This window comes from Sordaria macrospora, chromosome 1 (genome assembly GCF_033870435.1).
Source record: "Sordaria macrospora chromosome 1, complete sequence".
Taxonomy (NCBI): domain Eukaryota; kingdom Fungi; phylum Ascomycota; class Sordariomycetes; order Sordariales; family Sordariaceae; genus Sordaria; species Sordaria macrospora.
Window position 1 is genome coordinate 2,331,546 of NC_089371.1, and position 13,400 is coordinate 2,344,945.

Genomic DNA, 13,400 nt, shown 5'->3' on the forward strand with positions numbered 1-13,400 from the left:
TTGGGTGATGTGGTGAGACAGAGTAAAAAGCAGACAGAAATGGATGGATTGTATGTGTTCATGTTGTCAATGTCTGAAGTGTGAACCTGACGAGTAGACTAAAAAACCATCTTCAATCTATCGGGGGGTTTATCAAACGATAGGTTAGTGAGGCTGCCGCACCAGGCTGGTTCCAAAATCCGAGTGGCCGCCGTGACATCGACGTAACACAAAGCCCGCCCTCTTGCCCACAGTTCCTCACTTGGTGCAGTGGTGAACTCCTCTAATAACCCATCCAGTCAACGCACCTCCTGGAATACTGCGTAGGAGTCAGGGTGAGGGATTGTCGTTAACTTGCGTTCTGTTCTGTTGTTCCAGTTTAAAGCTGCATATGTACACCGGCATCCGATCGGTCAGTCCTCTCACCTAACGAGGTTCTGTTCTCACCCTCTGGTGGACTACCACTCCCGGCCTCCGCATTCAACTTCCATCTCACTCATCTTTTACGACGAGCTGCTCTTGCCCAAACGCTCCGCCTCCAACTCTCTCTCGGCCTGCTGGTAGTACTTGGCTGTGTCGACACCGTGCTGGTTGTGGTTCACGAAGTTGAACCAAGGGAGGACAGCGAAGAAAAGGGCCGAGTATCTCGACTGACGAGCAGCCATGCCTTGTACATCGACAGGCAGGGTGCTGACACCGTAGAGTGGCTGGCCAGCCTTGACCTTGTCGACCATCTCACGCATATCCATCTGTACCTCACGGGCGTTCTCGCTCATGCCATAGAAGCGGACTGTTAAGTATGTCAGCACACTGTCAGGAACATAAGCACTTGACACCGGGATATCCCTGTAACCGTTTCGTTGGGCCGTGATGGACTTGGGGATGCCAGTTTGCAATGCTGAAGGGACGAGGACCACATACGAATGGATCGTTGGTAAAAGTAGAGGAAGCCACCGAAGAAACCCACGGCGGTCGCAAGTCGCATCGCCTTGGGGAAGCCACCCTTTCCAACGCCTGATGGTGCCAGCTTCTCCATCAAATATAGAAGGCCGGGGCCGGCAGCACCCGCAACAGTGCCGTGGACATAATCGGACGTGCGTGCGTAGCCAATTACACGTCGAAAGTGCCTGTGCCGTGGTTATTTAGGTCAGAATTGCGCATCTCGAGGTTGGGAAGCATATCGTGGGAAACGTTGTTGGACCGTGTCCATAGGGAGGAGATGCGTACGGGTCATTGTCGATAAGCTAGATAAGGTAGGGATGCGATGTCAGCGAGCTGGACGTTGTTTTGGGAGGTTTTGCTGCGATCAAAACGATGCAATGCGCCTCGCGATGTCAACAAATTGGTGATGCAATTGGCGAAACCCACCGGATACTTCGTATTCAGTGTCTTGCTGATCGTATACGTCGGAGATGAAGTGCTGGACATTGTGACGGCGGCCGACGATTGCGTCGTCGATGGGGTATCACAAACGTATGGAGCAGCTCACGACTCAGGTCCCGTCGTCGTCGATGGAGTCGTTCGGCGGGATGTCCACAGGGTTGGAGCTCGTACCGTAAACCGTATTGATGCCTGAGGCAACAATTGACAAGCTTCGAGCTTCTTGAAGAGGAGCATGAAAGCTCAGCCACAAGTCCTCGAGGTCCCCTGGAGGCGCCACACGCCAAGTGTTGCCAAGCCGCAACCACTTACACTTGCAGTGCTTGATGCGACATGGGACTTCGAAACGCGTCTCACCTCCCCCACCACTTTTGTTCAACGATCAGCTACTTTCCAACAATACAATCGGTATCCAATTTTTGAGCGCAATTGGAGATACAAGCTCACTATGCCGGAAGAAAACAACACCAGCGCTTTCGTAAACGACTTCCTCGCTGGCTGGGATGACGACGACCCCTTCCGCTCCCCAAGCCCAGAAGCGGCCGACAAGAACAAGGCAAACAGCAAGAAGCGCAAAGAACCAGATACCCTCGGTATCGACAAGGAGATTGATGTCACCAAAAAAGCCAGAGTTCCTCGCGTGAAGCTGGATGATGCGAGACTACTATCCGACAAAGGCATTCCAAAGCTACGAAAGACCGCACCGAAGTTGAAGCTGAAAGGGAAAGGCCACGAGGTGAGCCAGGTCACCCACTTATGGTGGTCCCTTTGCTAACATATTCCAATCATAGTTTTCGGATGCCGCCCGACTACTCTCCTTCTACCAAGAATGGCTCGACGACCTCTTCCCGAAAGCTACCTTTGTAGACGCCCTGGCGATGTGTGAAAAGGCTGGGCACAAAACTACCTTGCGAAACGCACGACTGAAATGGATTGCCGAAGGAAAACCCAGGTCAACAGGAGCTGAAGATGAGGAGGACGGAGACCGCGAAGAACAGTCGTCTGCTGCTCCTATACAACCCACCAGGATGGCGCCCATATTTGAGAAGGCGGCGGGGGCTAGGTCGAAGACGCCAACAGCCGATGATGATGATGATCTGTTCGGGGACGACGACATTTACAATGCGACACCGAGGCGTAATCAACCGACAACGGCGTCTGGAGATGTTCCCGATGCTGACGATATGGACGCATTGAGGGCTGAAGCAGAGTTTGGGACTGTTTCTGGAAGCATATTTGGCGGTGGAGCCACCGCGAAGCGTCCACAAGCCACCGAAGTGCCAGATGATGATGATCTGGATGCGCTGATGGCGGAGGCAGAGTCATATCGCCCATCCACCACAAACAAGGGTAGTGTCTTTGGAAACGCTAGCATTTTCGGAAGTGGGAAAGATAAGCCAGCCGCGGCCCCGCCACCACAAGAGGATGATGACGACCTCGACGCCCTGATGGCCGAAGCAGAGATGCATGCAGCTCTTCCTCCTCCAAAGGCAACACAGAAAGAGTCAACCAGTAAGGAAGAGACCGGTGGGAGGAATGGAGGCAAAGATGCATCAGATGACGAGGATGATCTAGATGCCTTGATGGCTGAGGCTGAAGCGTATGCGAAGACTACGAACACACAGCCTGCTCCGCCCAAGGACGTGGATGAGGACTTAGATGCAGAGGCTGCGATGGCCGAGATGGATGGGTTCTGATGAGAATCTGAAGTAGCCCTCTCCTATTAGTCTTGATAGGCACCACCGCATCTGTTTTGGTGCCGTACTATTTGACGTGATGATAACGGCGCAGTAGTACTCTGATTGTATGCCCCAGGGCTTTTAACCTTTCCAATGTCTTGACCCGAATATTGCGACAGTGGTATGGTTCTGCACAACGCTTAACCCTAACCCGCATCACGAGAACAAATGTAAACACAGCCCCTGAGGTTCTGAAAACAGAACAGGGCAGGTGCAGGTTTGGCGCCAGCGTAGCTTGGTTTTTACCCCACAATATGGTTTTGGTGGGGCGACTTAGCGACAGAGCATCCATAGCATCATCATCCATTCTTCTGTTCGTCCTCCACTTCAACACAACAACAAAGTGCCAGGTGTCACTCAGTAATATACAAACGGCAGATAAGGTGCCGCCATTGTCGTGTCTCCCCAACCCTGAAGTTCTTCCCTCTCCAGCCGGTATTCGAACATCTCACATCTGGCACACGCATATCGCCCAACATGGCGTCCGATCTCAGCGAAGCCATGGCCAAGCTGCATTTCGACGACGATGCCGAGAATGGCGATGGCACTCCCTCCTTCGATCCCATCGACGACATCCTTTTCGATCGCATCAGTCCGAACGAGTCGAGAAACGGTGAAGCTACCGACCCCGAAGCGCAACGCACCGAACTCGAGAAGAAATACCTGACGCCGTCCACGACTTTCTCGACAGAATGGTTAAATCGCCTCCAGCAACGCTGGGACACGCCCGTCGACCACTCCCTCCTCTTCCGCATCGCTCCTACACAGACCCGTACTGTTACTCGCTTCCAGCGTCATGGCCTCGAAGGTCGCGTTACCGGATATCGCAACGTCACCGTGCCAGCCTCGCATGCCACTGCCAAGACGAGTACATCCATGACGCGGAAGCCAGCCAGCAAGTCCGAGTTCGTGCGTGGCGGAGCTGGCTTCTTTCCCTTCGCCCCTGGTGGTCTGGAGGGTATTGAATCTGCTGCAGCACTGGACGATCAACTACGAAAGGACGCCGCAGCGGATGAGGGAGAGAGCAAGAAGAAGCTGGAGAGGGTCATCACTCTTGCTGAGGGTGGTCTACTTGAAGTCGCGCCAGGATTATCGCGCGGTATTGATATGAGCAAGAGAAAGAAGACCGCCGACGCCGAAAGCGAGAAACAAGCCAAGGAAGTAGAAGATGTTCTTGGCCAGGAACCCGAGGACGCTCCCGGAGGCGAAGACGAGAAGGACGAGGTCGATGGTGTCAGGAGAGAAGAGAGTGAAGACAACGAAGACGACTCGGAAGATATCGACGCCATATTGCCTGTCGAATTTCCTGCCCTCGAACCTCGTGGCACACTGGCGGCGTCCAGCGCTAGAAAAGCTGGTCGGGAGTGGGCACATATGGTCGATGTTAGGCGGGAGATACCCAACTTTAGGGAGTTGGTGCCAGACATGGCAAGGGAGTGGCCTTTCGAGCTGGACACGTTCCAGAAGGAGGCTGTTTATCACCTCGAGAATGGCGATTCGGTGTTCGTCGCGGCACACACATCAGCCGGAAAGACGGTGGTCGCCGAGTACGCTATCGCACTGGCTGCTAAGCACATGACCAAGGCTATCTACACATCCCCTATTAAGGCGCTGAGTAACCAAAAGTTCAGAGACTTCAGGCAGACCTTCGACGAGGTTGGTATTTTGACCGGCGATGTGCAGATCAACCCCGAAGCCAGTTGCCTCATTATGACGACGGAAATTCTTCGGAGTATGCTGTATCGTGGAGCGGATCTCATCCGTGATGTAGAATTTGTCATCTTTGACGAAGTCCACTACGTAAACGATTACGAGCGGGGAGTGGTTTGGGAAGAGGTCATCATCATGCTCCCTGAGCACGTTACGCTCATCTTGTTGTCCGCGACGGTCCCCAACACGTACGAGTTCGCCTCGTGGGTTGGTAGGACCAAGCAAAAGGACATCTATGTCATCTCGACGCCCAAGAGACCTGTCCCCTTGGAACACTACCTCTGGGCTGGCAAGAAGATCCACAAGATTGTGGACGCGGAGAAGAAGTTCCTCGAGACTGGCTGGAAGGAAGCCAATCTTTCCATCCAAGGCAAAGACAAGCCTCCCAAGGCCATTGAGGCCCCAACAGGACCAGCGCGCGGCGGCGCGAACCAGAGGGGTCGTGGAGGTGCGCAAAGGGGTGCTAACCAACAACGAGGAGGCGCGAGAGGAGGTGGCCAGCAACGTGGAAGAGGTGGGCCACCGCGTGCAAGCCACGCTCCCGGACACATGGGCCGGACTGGCCGGCAAGGAGGCTTTACGTCTGCTGCTCAGGACAAAAACCTGTGGGTTCATCTCGTGCAGTTTTTGAAGAAGGAAAATCTGCTACCGGCCTGCATCTTTGTCTTTTCCAAGAAGAGATGTGAAGAAAACGCCGATGCACTCAGCAACCAAGACTTCTGCACCGCGCAGGAGAAGAGTCACATTCATATGATCATCGAGAGGTCGATTGCTCGGTTGAAGCCCGAAGACAGGGTGTTGCCGCAGATCATTCGCCTCCGCGAACTTCTATCAAGAGGTATCGCTGTTCATCACGGTGGCCTGCTACCCATTGTGAAGGAGATGGTCGAGATCTTGTTTGCGGAGACTCTGGTCAAGGTTCTCTTTGCCACCGAGACCTTTGCTATGGGCTTGAACCTACCGACCAGGACGGTGGTCTTCTCTGGCTACAGAAAGCATGACGGCCACTCGTTCCGCAATCTCCTACCTGGCGAGTACACTCAGATGGCTGGTCGTGCTGGAAGACGTGGTCTTGATACAGTTGGTTGTGTCATCATTGTACCGCCTGGCGGAGATGAGGCCCCTCCGGTAACTGATCTCAGGCAAATGATGCTTGGCGAGCCAAGCAAGCTTCGCTCACAGTTCCGTTTGACTTACAACATGATCCTTAACCTTCTCCGGGTTGAAGCACTAAAGATAGAGGAGATGATTAAGCGTTCCTTCTCAGAGCATGCTACTCAGCAACTTCTCCCGGAGCATGAAAAGGCAGTCAAGCTTTCCGAGGCCGATCTGGCCAAGGTCAAGAGAGACTCATGCCCGATCTGCGACATCCACATGGACGAGTGCCATCAAGCAGGAGAGGATTTCAAGGTAGCTACGGAAGAGCTCTACCGCGCCCTGTTGGCTATCCCAGTTGGACGTAAACTGTTCACACCTGGTCGCCTCATTGTTTATATGAAGGAGGGCGTTAGAACCCCAGGAATACTGCTTGCTGAGGGACCTAGCAAGGCGGGCACCGCTGCCAACCCGACACTGCATGTGCTTGAAATCAAGACCGGCAGGGAGCTTCGCAATGATACCGATCTCCTGCCATTCACCCCGACTTTGGCCAAGTGGTACACTCCCTTGCCGGCACACAAGAAGAACATCTACATCAAGACCACTCACATCCCTCTCAGCGACGTGGTTTGTCTCACCAAGCATATCACCAGGAACATTGTTCCCGAAATCTTCAACGGTGGCGACGTCTACACCAAGGCCAAGGAAATGCTTCACCAAATCTGCAAATCCTGGACCACGCCCATTTGGGACGAGATGGACCTCAGCCGCATCAAATCGCTGTCTATCCATGAGATCATCACCCGCCGGCGAGAGGCCGAGGTCAAGTGCACCAAATCCCCCGCCGTCGACTGCGACCACTTCCTTAAGCACTACGCCATGTGTCACGACCAGTGGCTGATCAAGACCAAGATCGACGAACTTCGCCAGTCCCTCTCCAACCAGAACCTGCAGCTCCTGCCCGACTACGAGCAGCGCATCCAGGTCCTCAAGGACCTCTCCTTCATCGACGACGCCAGCCGCATCCAGCTCAAGGGCAAGGTAGCCTGCGAGATCCACTCGGGCGACGAGCTTGTGCTCACCGAGCTCATCCTCGAAAACGTCCTCGCCGACTACGAACCCGCCGAGATCGCCGCCCTGCTTTCCGCCTTCGTCTTCCAGGAAAAGACCGACATGGTGCCCAATCTCACCTCCAACCTGGAGCGGGGGCAAAAGACCATCATCGAGCTCTCCGAAAAGGTCAACGCCGTGCAAACGCTGCACCAGGTAATCCTATCGTCGGATGAGGGGTCCGATTTCGCGAGCAAGCCTAGGTTTGGGCTGATGGAGGTCGTGTACGAGTGGGCAAGAGGCATGAGCTTCAAGAACATTACCAACCTGACGGATGTGCTGGAGGGTACCATTGTGCGCACCATCTCGAGACTGGATGAGACGTGCAGGGAGGTGAAGAATGCGGCGAGGATCATTGGTGATCCGGAGCTGTATCAGAAGATGGCGACGACGCAGGAGCTGATCAAGAGGGATATCACGGCTGTGGCTAGTTTGTATATGTGATCGATCCAGCCTTATGTGTGTGTGTATGTATGGGTGGATGGATGTTTAGGTTGATTGAGTTGATTTGGGCTGTGTTCGGTTCGGTTTACTTGGTAGCCTTTGAAAAAGGGGTTGCGTTGCGTTGCGTTGCGCGTATGGAATGGGATCAACAAGCGGCTTTGTGTTTTGTCTTCTTTGTCATTTTTTTTGCGAGCTACTTTGAAGAGCGTGAAATAAGATCTGGTGATGCCGTGGTTACCTCATCTTGTGTTGGGGTTCTGTATGTACTGAGGATTACAATCACTCGGTGACAGAATGCAAAAAGCATGATGAATGATACCCAACTCGAACAGCGTTAGTTTTATTTCATGGAAATCTCAAGCAACAATTCAAGGAACAAAATGCTACGAATGTGTTCTGCGTGTTTCTCATAAGTTTCACGGCATAGATGTCAAACCCGGTCGTTTTTTAACATACACTCAGGAGGACAGAAAAGGGGCTGACTTGACTAAGTTGCCACCCCCTTTTCCTCGATCGTCCCAAAGTAAACAGTCACTAGTTGTGGTCAATCTCAAACACTCAACCGAGCCGAGGCATATGGCAGATACACTACACGTATGAGCTGAAGAAACTACATACTGTTACAAGCCCAGTCCCAAAGGGACTTGGATACATGATATGTATTGGTTGTTAGCGAGACAATTGTTCATTCAAGTCGGATGTAATTCGGGATACAGTTACAAAGAAGATCAGGAAGATAACCTTTCCCTAGAGGTTTGGGGGTGGCACAATGCACGATGTAAATAGTGTAGGTTCGCGTACCTGGTGATCATCCCATCCACCCAAGCCCGTTGACGTGTAACGTAGCGATGCAGTCCTGCTGCAGTAGGAGCGAGCGGGAAGGAAGGCATAGATAAAGGAAGAAGAAAAGGAAGGGAAAATGAAGTTTATCTTGCTATACCTGAAAACGCCAATAACTAAAAAGTGACAAATGTTCATCATCCCAGCACCCAGTAACTGAGCCATAGCAGCACTGCAAGAATGAGGGAAAACGAGACCCCCATATCAGATAGGTACAGTTTACTGCTTTGAAAATCCCACACTTCAGAGGTGACCTGTTGTTCCCTCGGAAAACGCTATCCGCCCCCAGATACTCAGTCCCGTTCATGTCCCTCGTCATCTGTTTGAAGAACCCAAAAGCCACGAAGAGAAGACTGTCTGAGTTGTTCTTCTTCATGATCCTTTGCGTCATCAATACCCGTTGTACGTAGTCGTACATATCTCCGTCGACCCGGCATGCGTTTTCGAAATCGAACGACCATCCCGGCTTCACCGCCCTTTGGAGCCTCCGCCGAGTAGCCGATCCCACCTCACCCCACGTATCCCGACAGCGGGACGAACGACCCACCTAAACCGCCTCTCCCGATTCATCCAACCTCTCCAGTTCGTTCCTTCTCTTTTTCTTCGCTGTTTCTTCTCCCGAAAAAGTTTAAGAGAATGAAGAAAGCGGCCCGAAAGTCTACCCGGCTTAAGCCCGCAAAGCTCGCAAGCGCTGTTGCAGGGCATCTTCCTCTTCCGGAGTCGGCTCGGCCGTCTGGCTCACCGCCTGCTGGGCAGCAGCGTTGGGGTCAACCTTGCTGGCGCTGGCCTTATTCAGTTCCTGCCCCAGCTCCAATCCGGCGTCGTCTGCGAGCTTGCCGAGCAGTTCGTGCACGGCATCGTCGCTCACCTGCACGCTGGTGCTCTGCGTCATGGCGTCCGTGTAGATGCCGTTGCTCATGGCGTACTCCTCGTTCTGCTGCTTGTACTGCTCCAGCGTCAAGAGCGTCTTCTCGGGGTTCACGCTGCGCTGAGCCCGCGACATGGTCTTGGACGACTGGGCCATCATATAGGTCATGCGGTTCATGGCGTTGTTGGCCTGTATCTGGGCGACGCTGAGCTCGGCCATGTCGGCAGCCTGGTCCATTTGTTGGGCGATGGCTTGTTTGGCGAGCAGCATGCGGGCTTTTTGAGCGGCTTGCGCGGTTTCGCCCTTTTTGAGAAGCTAGAGAAGAACAACCATGACTTGTTAGTTTGGGCGTTTCCTGCAAGTGCGGTGACATGATAGCATGGGTGTGTTCGATATGGTAGATAGGAATCATGTCATGGAAAGCCGATGCTGGCCAATATCGATGGTGACGATGATATAGAGATTACGGATGCGCACCCGTCTAGGTAAGAAGGGACAACGCCAGGCCAGGAAGATATTGCGGGACAACGGCCAACGAACACCGAAGGGTGAAGAGGGAAATGGACAGGTTGACCAACATTCTGGATCTGTTTCTTCAACTCATTGTCTTGCTTGAGAGCCTTCTGCGCTTCACGTCGTGCTTGCTTGGCGTTGAACTGCCAGTCCGTGATGGTCATTAGCAGCTAATCCATGTTTCAACATGATTCTCTGATGGTTCCATGCCATCTATGGAAGATCGCAAGCAGGGTAGGCGACGCTGCAAGGGATGGTCCACGGACGCAAGGAACAGCCTAGGTCCAACAGCGGAACGATAGTAGAACATACGCGGGCTTGAAACTCGACTTGCATGTCTCTAGCAAGCTGTCGGTTCGCCATTGTGGTTTCGCGGTGAGGTGGTCTGTCGGCGATGGACTAATGGAAAGAGGTGGGGGGTTTAGGGTCGGGGTGACGGTCGGTGACTACGCAGGACTCGGCGGGGACAGCGAATGGAGTGAAGCGGTGGCCTTTGGCTCTGGGGAGCAGGATCCGATTGTAGGTTATCGCAGGTACGGTTTTCGTGGCGGAAGAATGATGGCCGGCGACTGGAATACTATCGGTCGGTCGAATAGGTGTAAGGTATAGATGGCGCACGTGTCGACAATGGAATACCTGATCGATATCTTGGTCGTTTTCGACGAGTTTGAATGTTCACTGCTACCTAGTTAGTGCTACGTAAGTCAGTGCTAGCTTTTAGTGCCTGCTGTGCTGTTGCGTGCTGGGCGGCTGCTGTGGACGGCGACGTACAGAATGGAGCACGGGAAACTGGAGCCTGGCGAGCCTGACACAACCACGACAGGGTTCAAAATGACGGGAAGACGTTCAGGTTGGGAAGATCCGGGAGGTCCGTTGGTTGGCAGGCTGTCAGCGCGAGGTAATCGCCCGAAATACGGACCCATGATTCGCCCGGATAGGAGGCCTGGCGATATATGGGGCCACTGCATTGCCACCCCGCCCTGCCCGCGCTTTCCACGGATTCCACGCTATGACGCAGTCTTGTGGCTGGTGAGCCCCCTAGCATGTGTGCCAGACTGCCAGTGTGCCGTAAATCTCAAGAGGGTGCCCGCTTGGCACCAAGAGTGACATTCGCTGGCCAATTGAGCGGTAAACAGCGAGCCTCATTCGCTGTTGGGCGGTCTGCACTGCTGGCCCGCATTGATCTCTTTCACCGAACGGAACCGGCGATTCGATCTTCTAACGGTCTCGGCAGTTGCGGTGGAGAGAAACGGAGAGCGGTTTTTTGCCCTTTTGAGCCAGAAGATGAGCAGCAAAAGGAGCGGACAGGGAGAGCCAACTGGCTCGGCCTCGCGGGTTTTTTGGGAGCTACGGCAACGGCAAGGGATGGCAGGTCCGCGGACAGGCATTCAAGCCACACAGTACCTCTAGCTTACTGTGCACGGGCAACCAAGTCCCGCCCATTCGCAACGGACTACGGAAGGAAACTGAGCTGCTTCGCTGGGCTGAGACTGGCTACAGAGGTCTTTCCGATAACTTTTTTTATCGGTGGCTCCTGCGGGCTGTTCGTGGCTCGCGCGCCCCCGAGCATCTGAAGGGTTTTTCGTTTTCTGGACAAAACTTAGAGCAGAACCATAGACCACAGACTCCAGACTTTCCGGCTTGACTCGCTCCTCTTCTTTCTCCATTTCATCTTTTCTTGTCTTGGGCAATTTCTTTTTTTTTTTCCTACAACAAACTCTTAGACTCTAGACTTGGTATCCATTTTCCTTTTCTCTTGGGGCCTCCCACTCAGCTAGGAACCACACTCCACCACAGCTCGGCTTGGAACACGACCCATTGGCATCATGTCGATTCGCAAGCTCAACGTGCAGACCTTCCCGCGCCCCCCGCTGGTCGAGAGGGCGCCCCGTCACATTCAGATCAAGTGGCATGGTCAGCTCATCGCCGACGTCCCTCCTGGTGAGGCGTACTGGGTTCTGGAGACCCATCATCCACCCAGTTAGTCCACCCCGTTCTTCCCGCAGTCCCCGTTTCCACGTCGGGTAATTCTTCCAGCGTTACACCCCGTCCCGACATCCACCGCAGAACCCAGCACGGCCAGGTCCACGCCGCTGATATGGTGTCCGATTCACCCTTTTTTTGATGGTGGATGTCCTGTCGCTCAGTCTTGCGTCACTCCAGCTCAACTCGTGACTCTGCCGTGAATGCTTTGCGAAAACCGTCCACTAACTCTCATGCCTCCCCGTCGGCAGCTTACTACATTCCTCCCTCGCTCGTGCGCCTCCCCCTCGCGACTACTCCCAGGTCGACCTTCTGCGAGTGGAAGGGTACCGCCACATACTACTCCATCATGAGCCCCATTTCCGCCGCCGAGACCATTTCCAACAGAATCTGGGCCTACAACGAGCCCGCGAAGGGATATGAGGCCATCAAGGGCTACCTTGCCTTCTATGCCTCCCCTTGGGAGTGCTATGTCGACGGCGAGCGCGCCCAGCCCCAGCCCGGTGACTTCTATGGCGGTTGGGTCACGAGCGACGTCGAGGGTGTCGTCAAGGGCCAGTGGGGAACCTGGGATCCCGTCCTCTAAGGGGATCCAGAGCGGATAGAAAACAACAAAGAAACAATATGAAAGTCAGGGAATTTTGGGAGGAGCTTCTCTTGGTGTGCTGAGGGGTTTTTCTGGAGTTGGGCCGGAAGGGTTATAGAAACGCATACACATGGCTGGTTATTCAAAACGGTGCATATGGGATCGGAAAGCGCATTTTGTTGGGAAGGACAACAACAGAAGAAAATTTCATCATCCTTTAGAAGGCGCTGCAACACCTAGAAAGAGGCATTCGATGCAGATCGACCATGGCATGTTGGATTCTCTTGCTTGAGCGGGATCACGAGATTGGTGCGTCGCGTTGGTGTGATGTGTTATGGTGTATCAGATTTGGACGTGAAGAGGCTGTTAGATGCGGGACGGAACCGGGACGACGTCACGGCATCGGGTCCTTGGATGTGATGTTGAGCGGATGGCCGAACCCTGAGCGCCGAGATTCCGAGCATCCACCGGATCCTGCGATCGTCCGTGAGACATCGGAGAAGAGGTCGGTTGCTAGGTTAGACCGAACTTGTGCCCAATTCGTCGTTCGGGAGCTCGATGCACCGATGCAGGATGCCGCTTGGCAATTGTACAGTATGGCCCAAATATATGTATGTGTAATAGCTCAAGACGACGCCGCGAAGACTGGAGAAAGGCAGTGTAAGTCGATCTGGGTTCGGTTAGCTACACTGGCCCCAGACACAACTCCATAGAATAAAGATGACGATATGTTCGAGAGATTGTGAGAGTCCGATGAACGATGAAACGAACTCGGATGAAGACTCGGGGGCAAGGGGTGTCCGGCCTTATATCATTTTCATTAGTCTTCCCCTAGCAAGCGTCGTCAGTTGCCCAGTTGATCCCCGTTGGGAACTCCACAGGTAGTGGAGGATATCGTGGATTAGTCGTGGGTAAAGCTGGAGAGGAGATGGCGTTAAAAGTGGAAAGTTGCTAAGTTTAGTATGAAGAATGGAGGTGTGAGATTGGGGGTCACAAGTGGGAGACGTTTCTTATCCACCAGCGGAGGTGGAAAGCGGGAAGTTAACATGAAAGTCTAGAAGGTGGCTCCATCAAGAGGAGTAGTGCCATGTGGGAAGCAAACAATAGACAAGACAAGAAAAGAACAGGAGATGTGGAAAAAGGCGAGGCT

General features: G+C 53.6%; 5 protein-coding genes across 5 annotated transcripts; 3 read left to right on the top strand and 2 right to left on the bottom strand.

Annotated features, from left to right (window-relative positions):
- Window positions 1–482: 482 nt before the first annotated feature.
- SMAC4_06854 (uncharacterized protein) lies at window positions 483–1,566 on the bottom strand (the record flags this gene model as incomplete). Its single annotated transcript, XM_003349031.2, has 4 exons — window positions 1,348–1,566; window positions 1,207–1,223; window positions 901–1,106; window positions 483–769 (listed from the first exon to the last, which is right to left on the bottom strand). The coding sequence occupies exons 1-4, from the start codon at window positions 1,405–1,407 to the stop codon at window positions 483–485; spliced, it is 570 nt and encodes a 189-aa protein (XP_003349079.1). The 5' UTR covers window positions 1,408–1,566.
- A 28-nt stretch (window positions 1,567–1,594) lies between these two features.
- On the top strand, window positions 1,595–3,355 carry SMAC4_06855 (uncharacterized protein; the record flags this gene model as incomplete). Its single annotated transcript, XM_066090530.1, has 2 exons — window positions 1,595–2,095; window positions 2,151–3,355. 2 exons carry the CDS (start codon window positions 1,595–1,597, stop codon window positions 3,054–3,056), a joined length of 1,407 nt encoding a protein of 468 aa, XP_065945557.1. The 3' UTR covers window positions 3,057–3,355.
- Window positions 3,356–3,575: 220 nt separating this feature from the next.
- On the top strand, window positions 3,576–7,831 carry SMAC4_06856 (uncharacterized protein; the record flags this gene model as incomplete). Its single annotated transcript, XM_003349033.2, has 1 exon — window positions 3,576–7,831. The coding sequence occupies one exon, from the start codon at window positions 3,576–3,578 to the stop codon at window positions 7,458–7,460; it is 3,885 nt and encodes a 1,294-aa protein (XP_003349081.1). The 3' UTR covers window positions 7,461–7,831.
- A 440-nt stretch (window positions 7,832–8,271) lies between these two features.
- Window positions 8,272–10,808, bottom strand: SMAC4_06857 (uncharacterized protein). The gene is made up of 4 exons (XM_003349034.2): window positions 10,453–10,808; window positions 9,994–10,376; window positions 9,747–9,824; window positions 8,272–9,483 (listed from the first exon to the last, which is right to left on the bottom strand). Exons 2-4 carry the CDS (start codon window positions 10,042–10,044, stop codon window positions 8,968–8,970), a joined length of 645 nt encoding a protein of 214 aa, XP_003349082.1. The 5' UTR covers window positions 10,045–10,376; window positions 10,453–10,808; the 3' UTR covers window positions 8,272–8,967.
- Window positions 10,809–11,390: 582 nt separating this feature from the next.
- Window positions 11,391–12,984, top strand: SMAC4_06858 (uncharacterized protein). The gene is made up of 2 exons (XM_003349035.2): window positions 11,391–11,661; window positions 11,916–12,984. Exons 1-2 carry the CDS (start codon window positions 11,508–11,510, stop codon window positions 12,248–12,250), a joined length of 489 nt encoding a protein of 162 aa, XP_003349083.1. The 5' UTR covers window positions 11,391–11,507; the 3' UTR covers window positions 12,251–12,984.
- The last annotated feature ends 416 nt before the right edge of the window (window positions 12,985–13,400 follow it).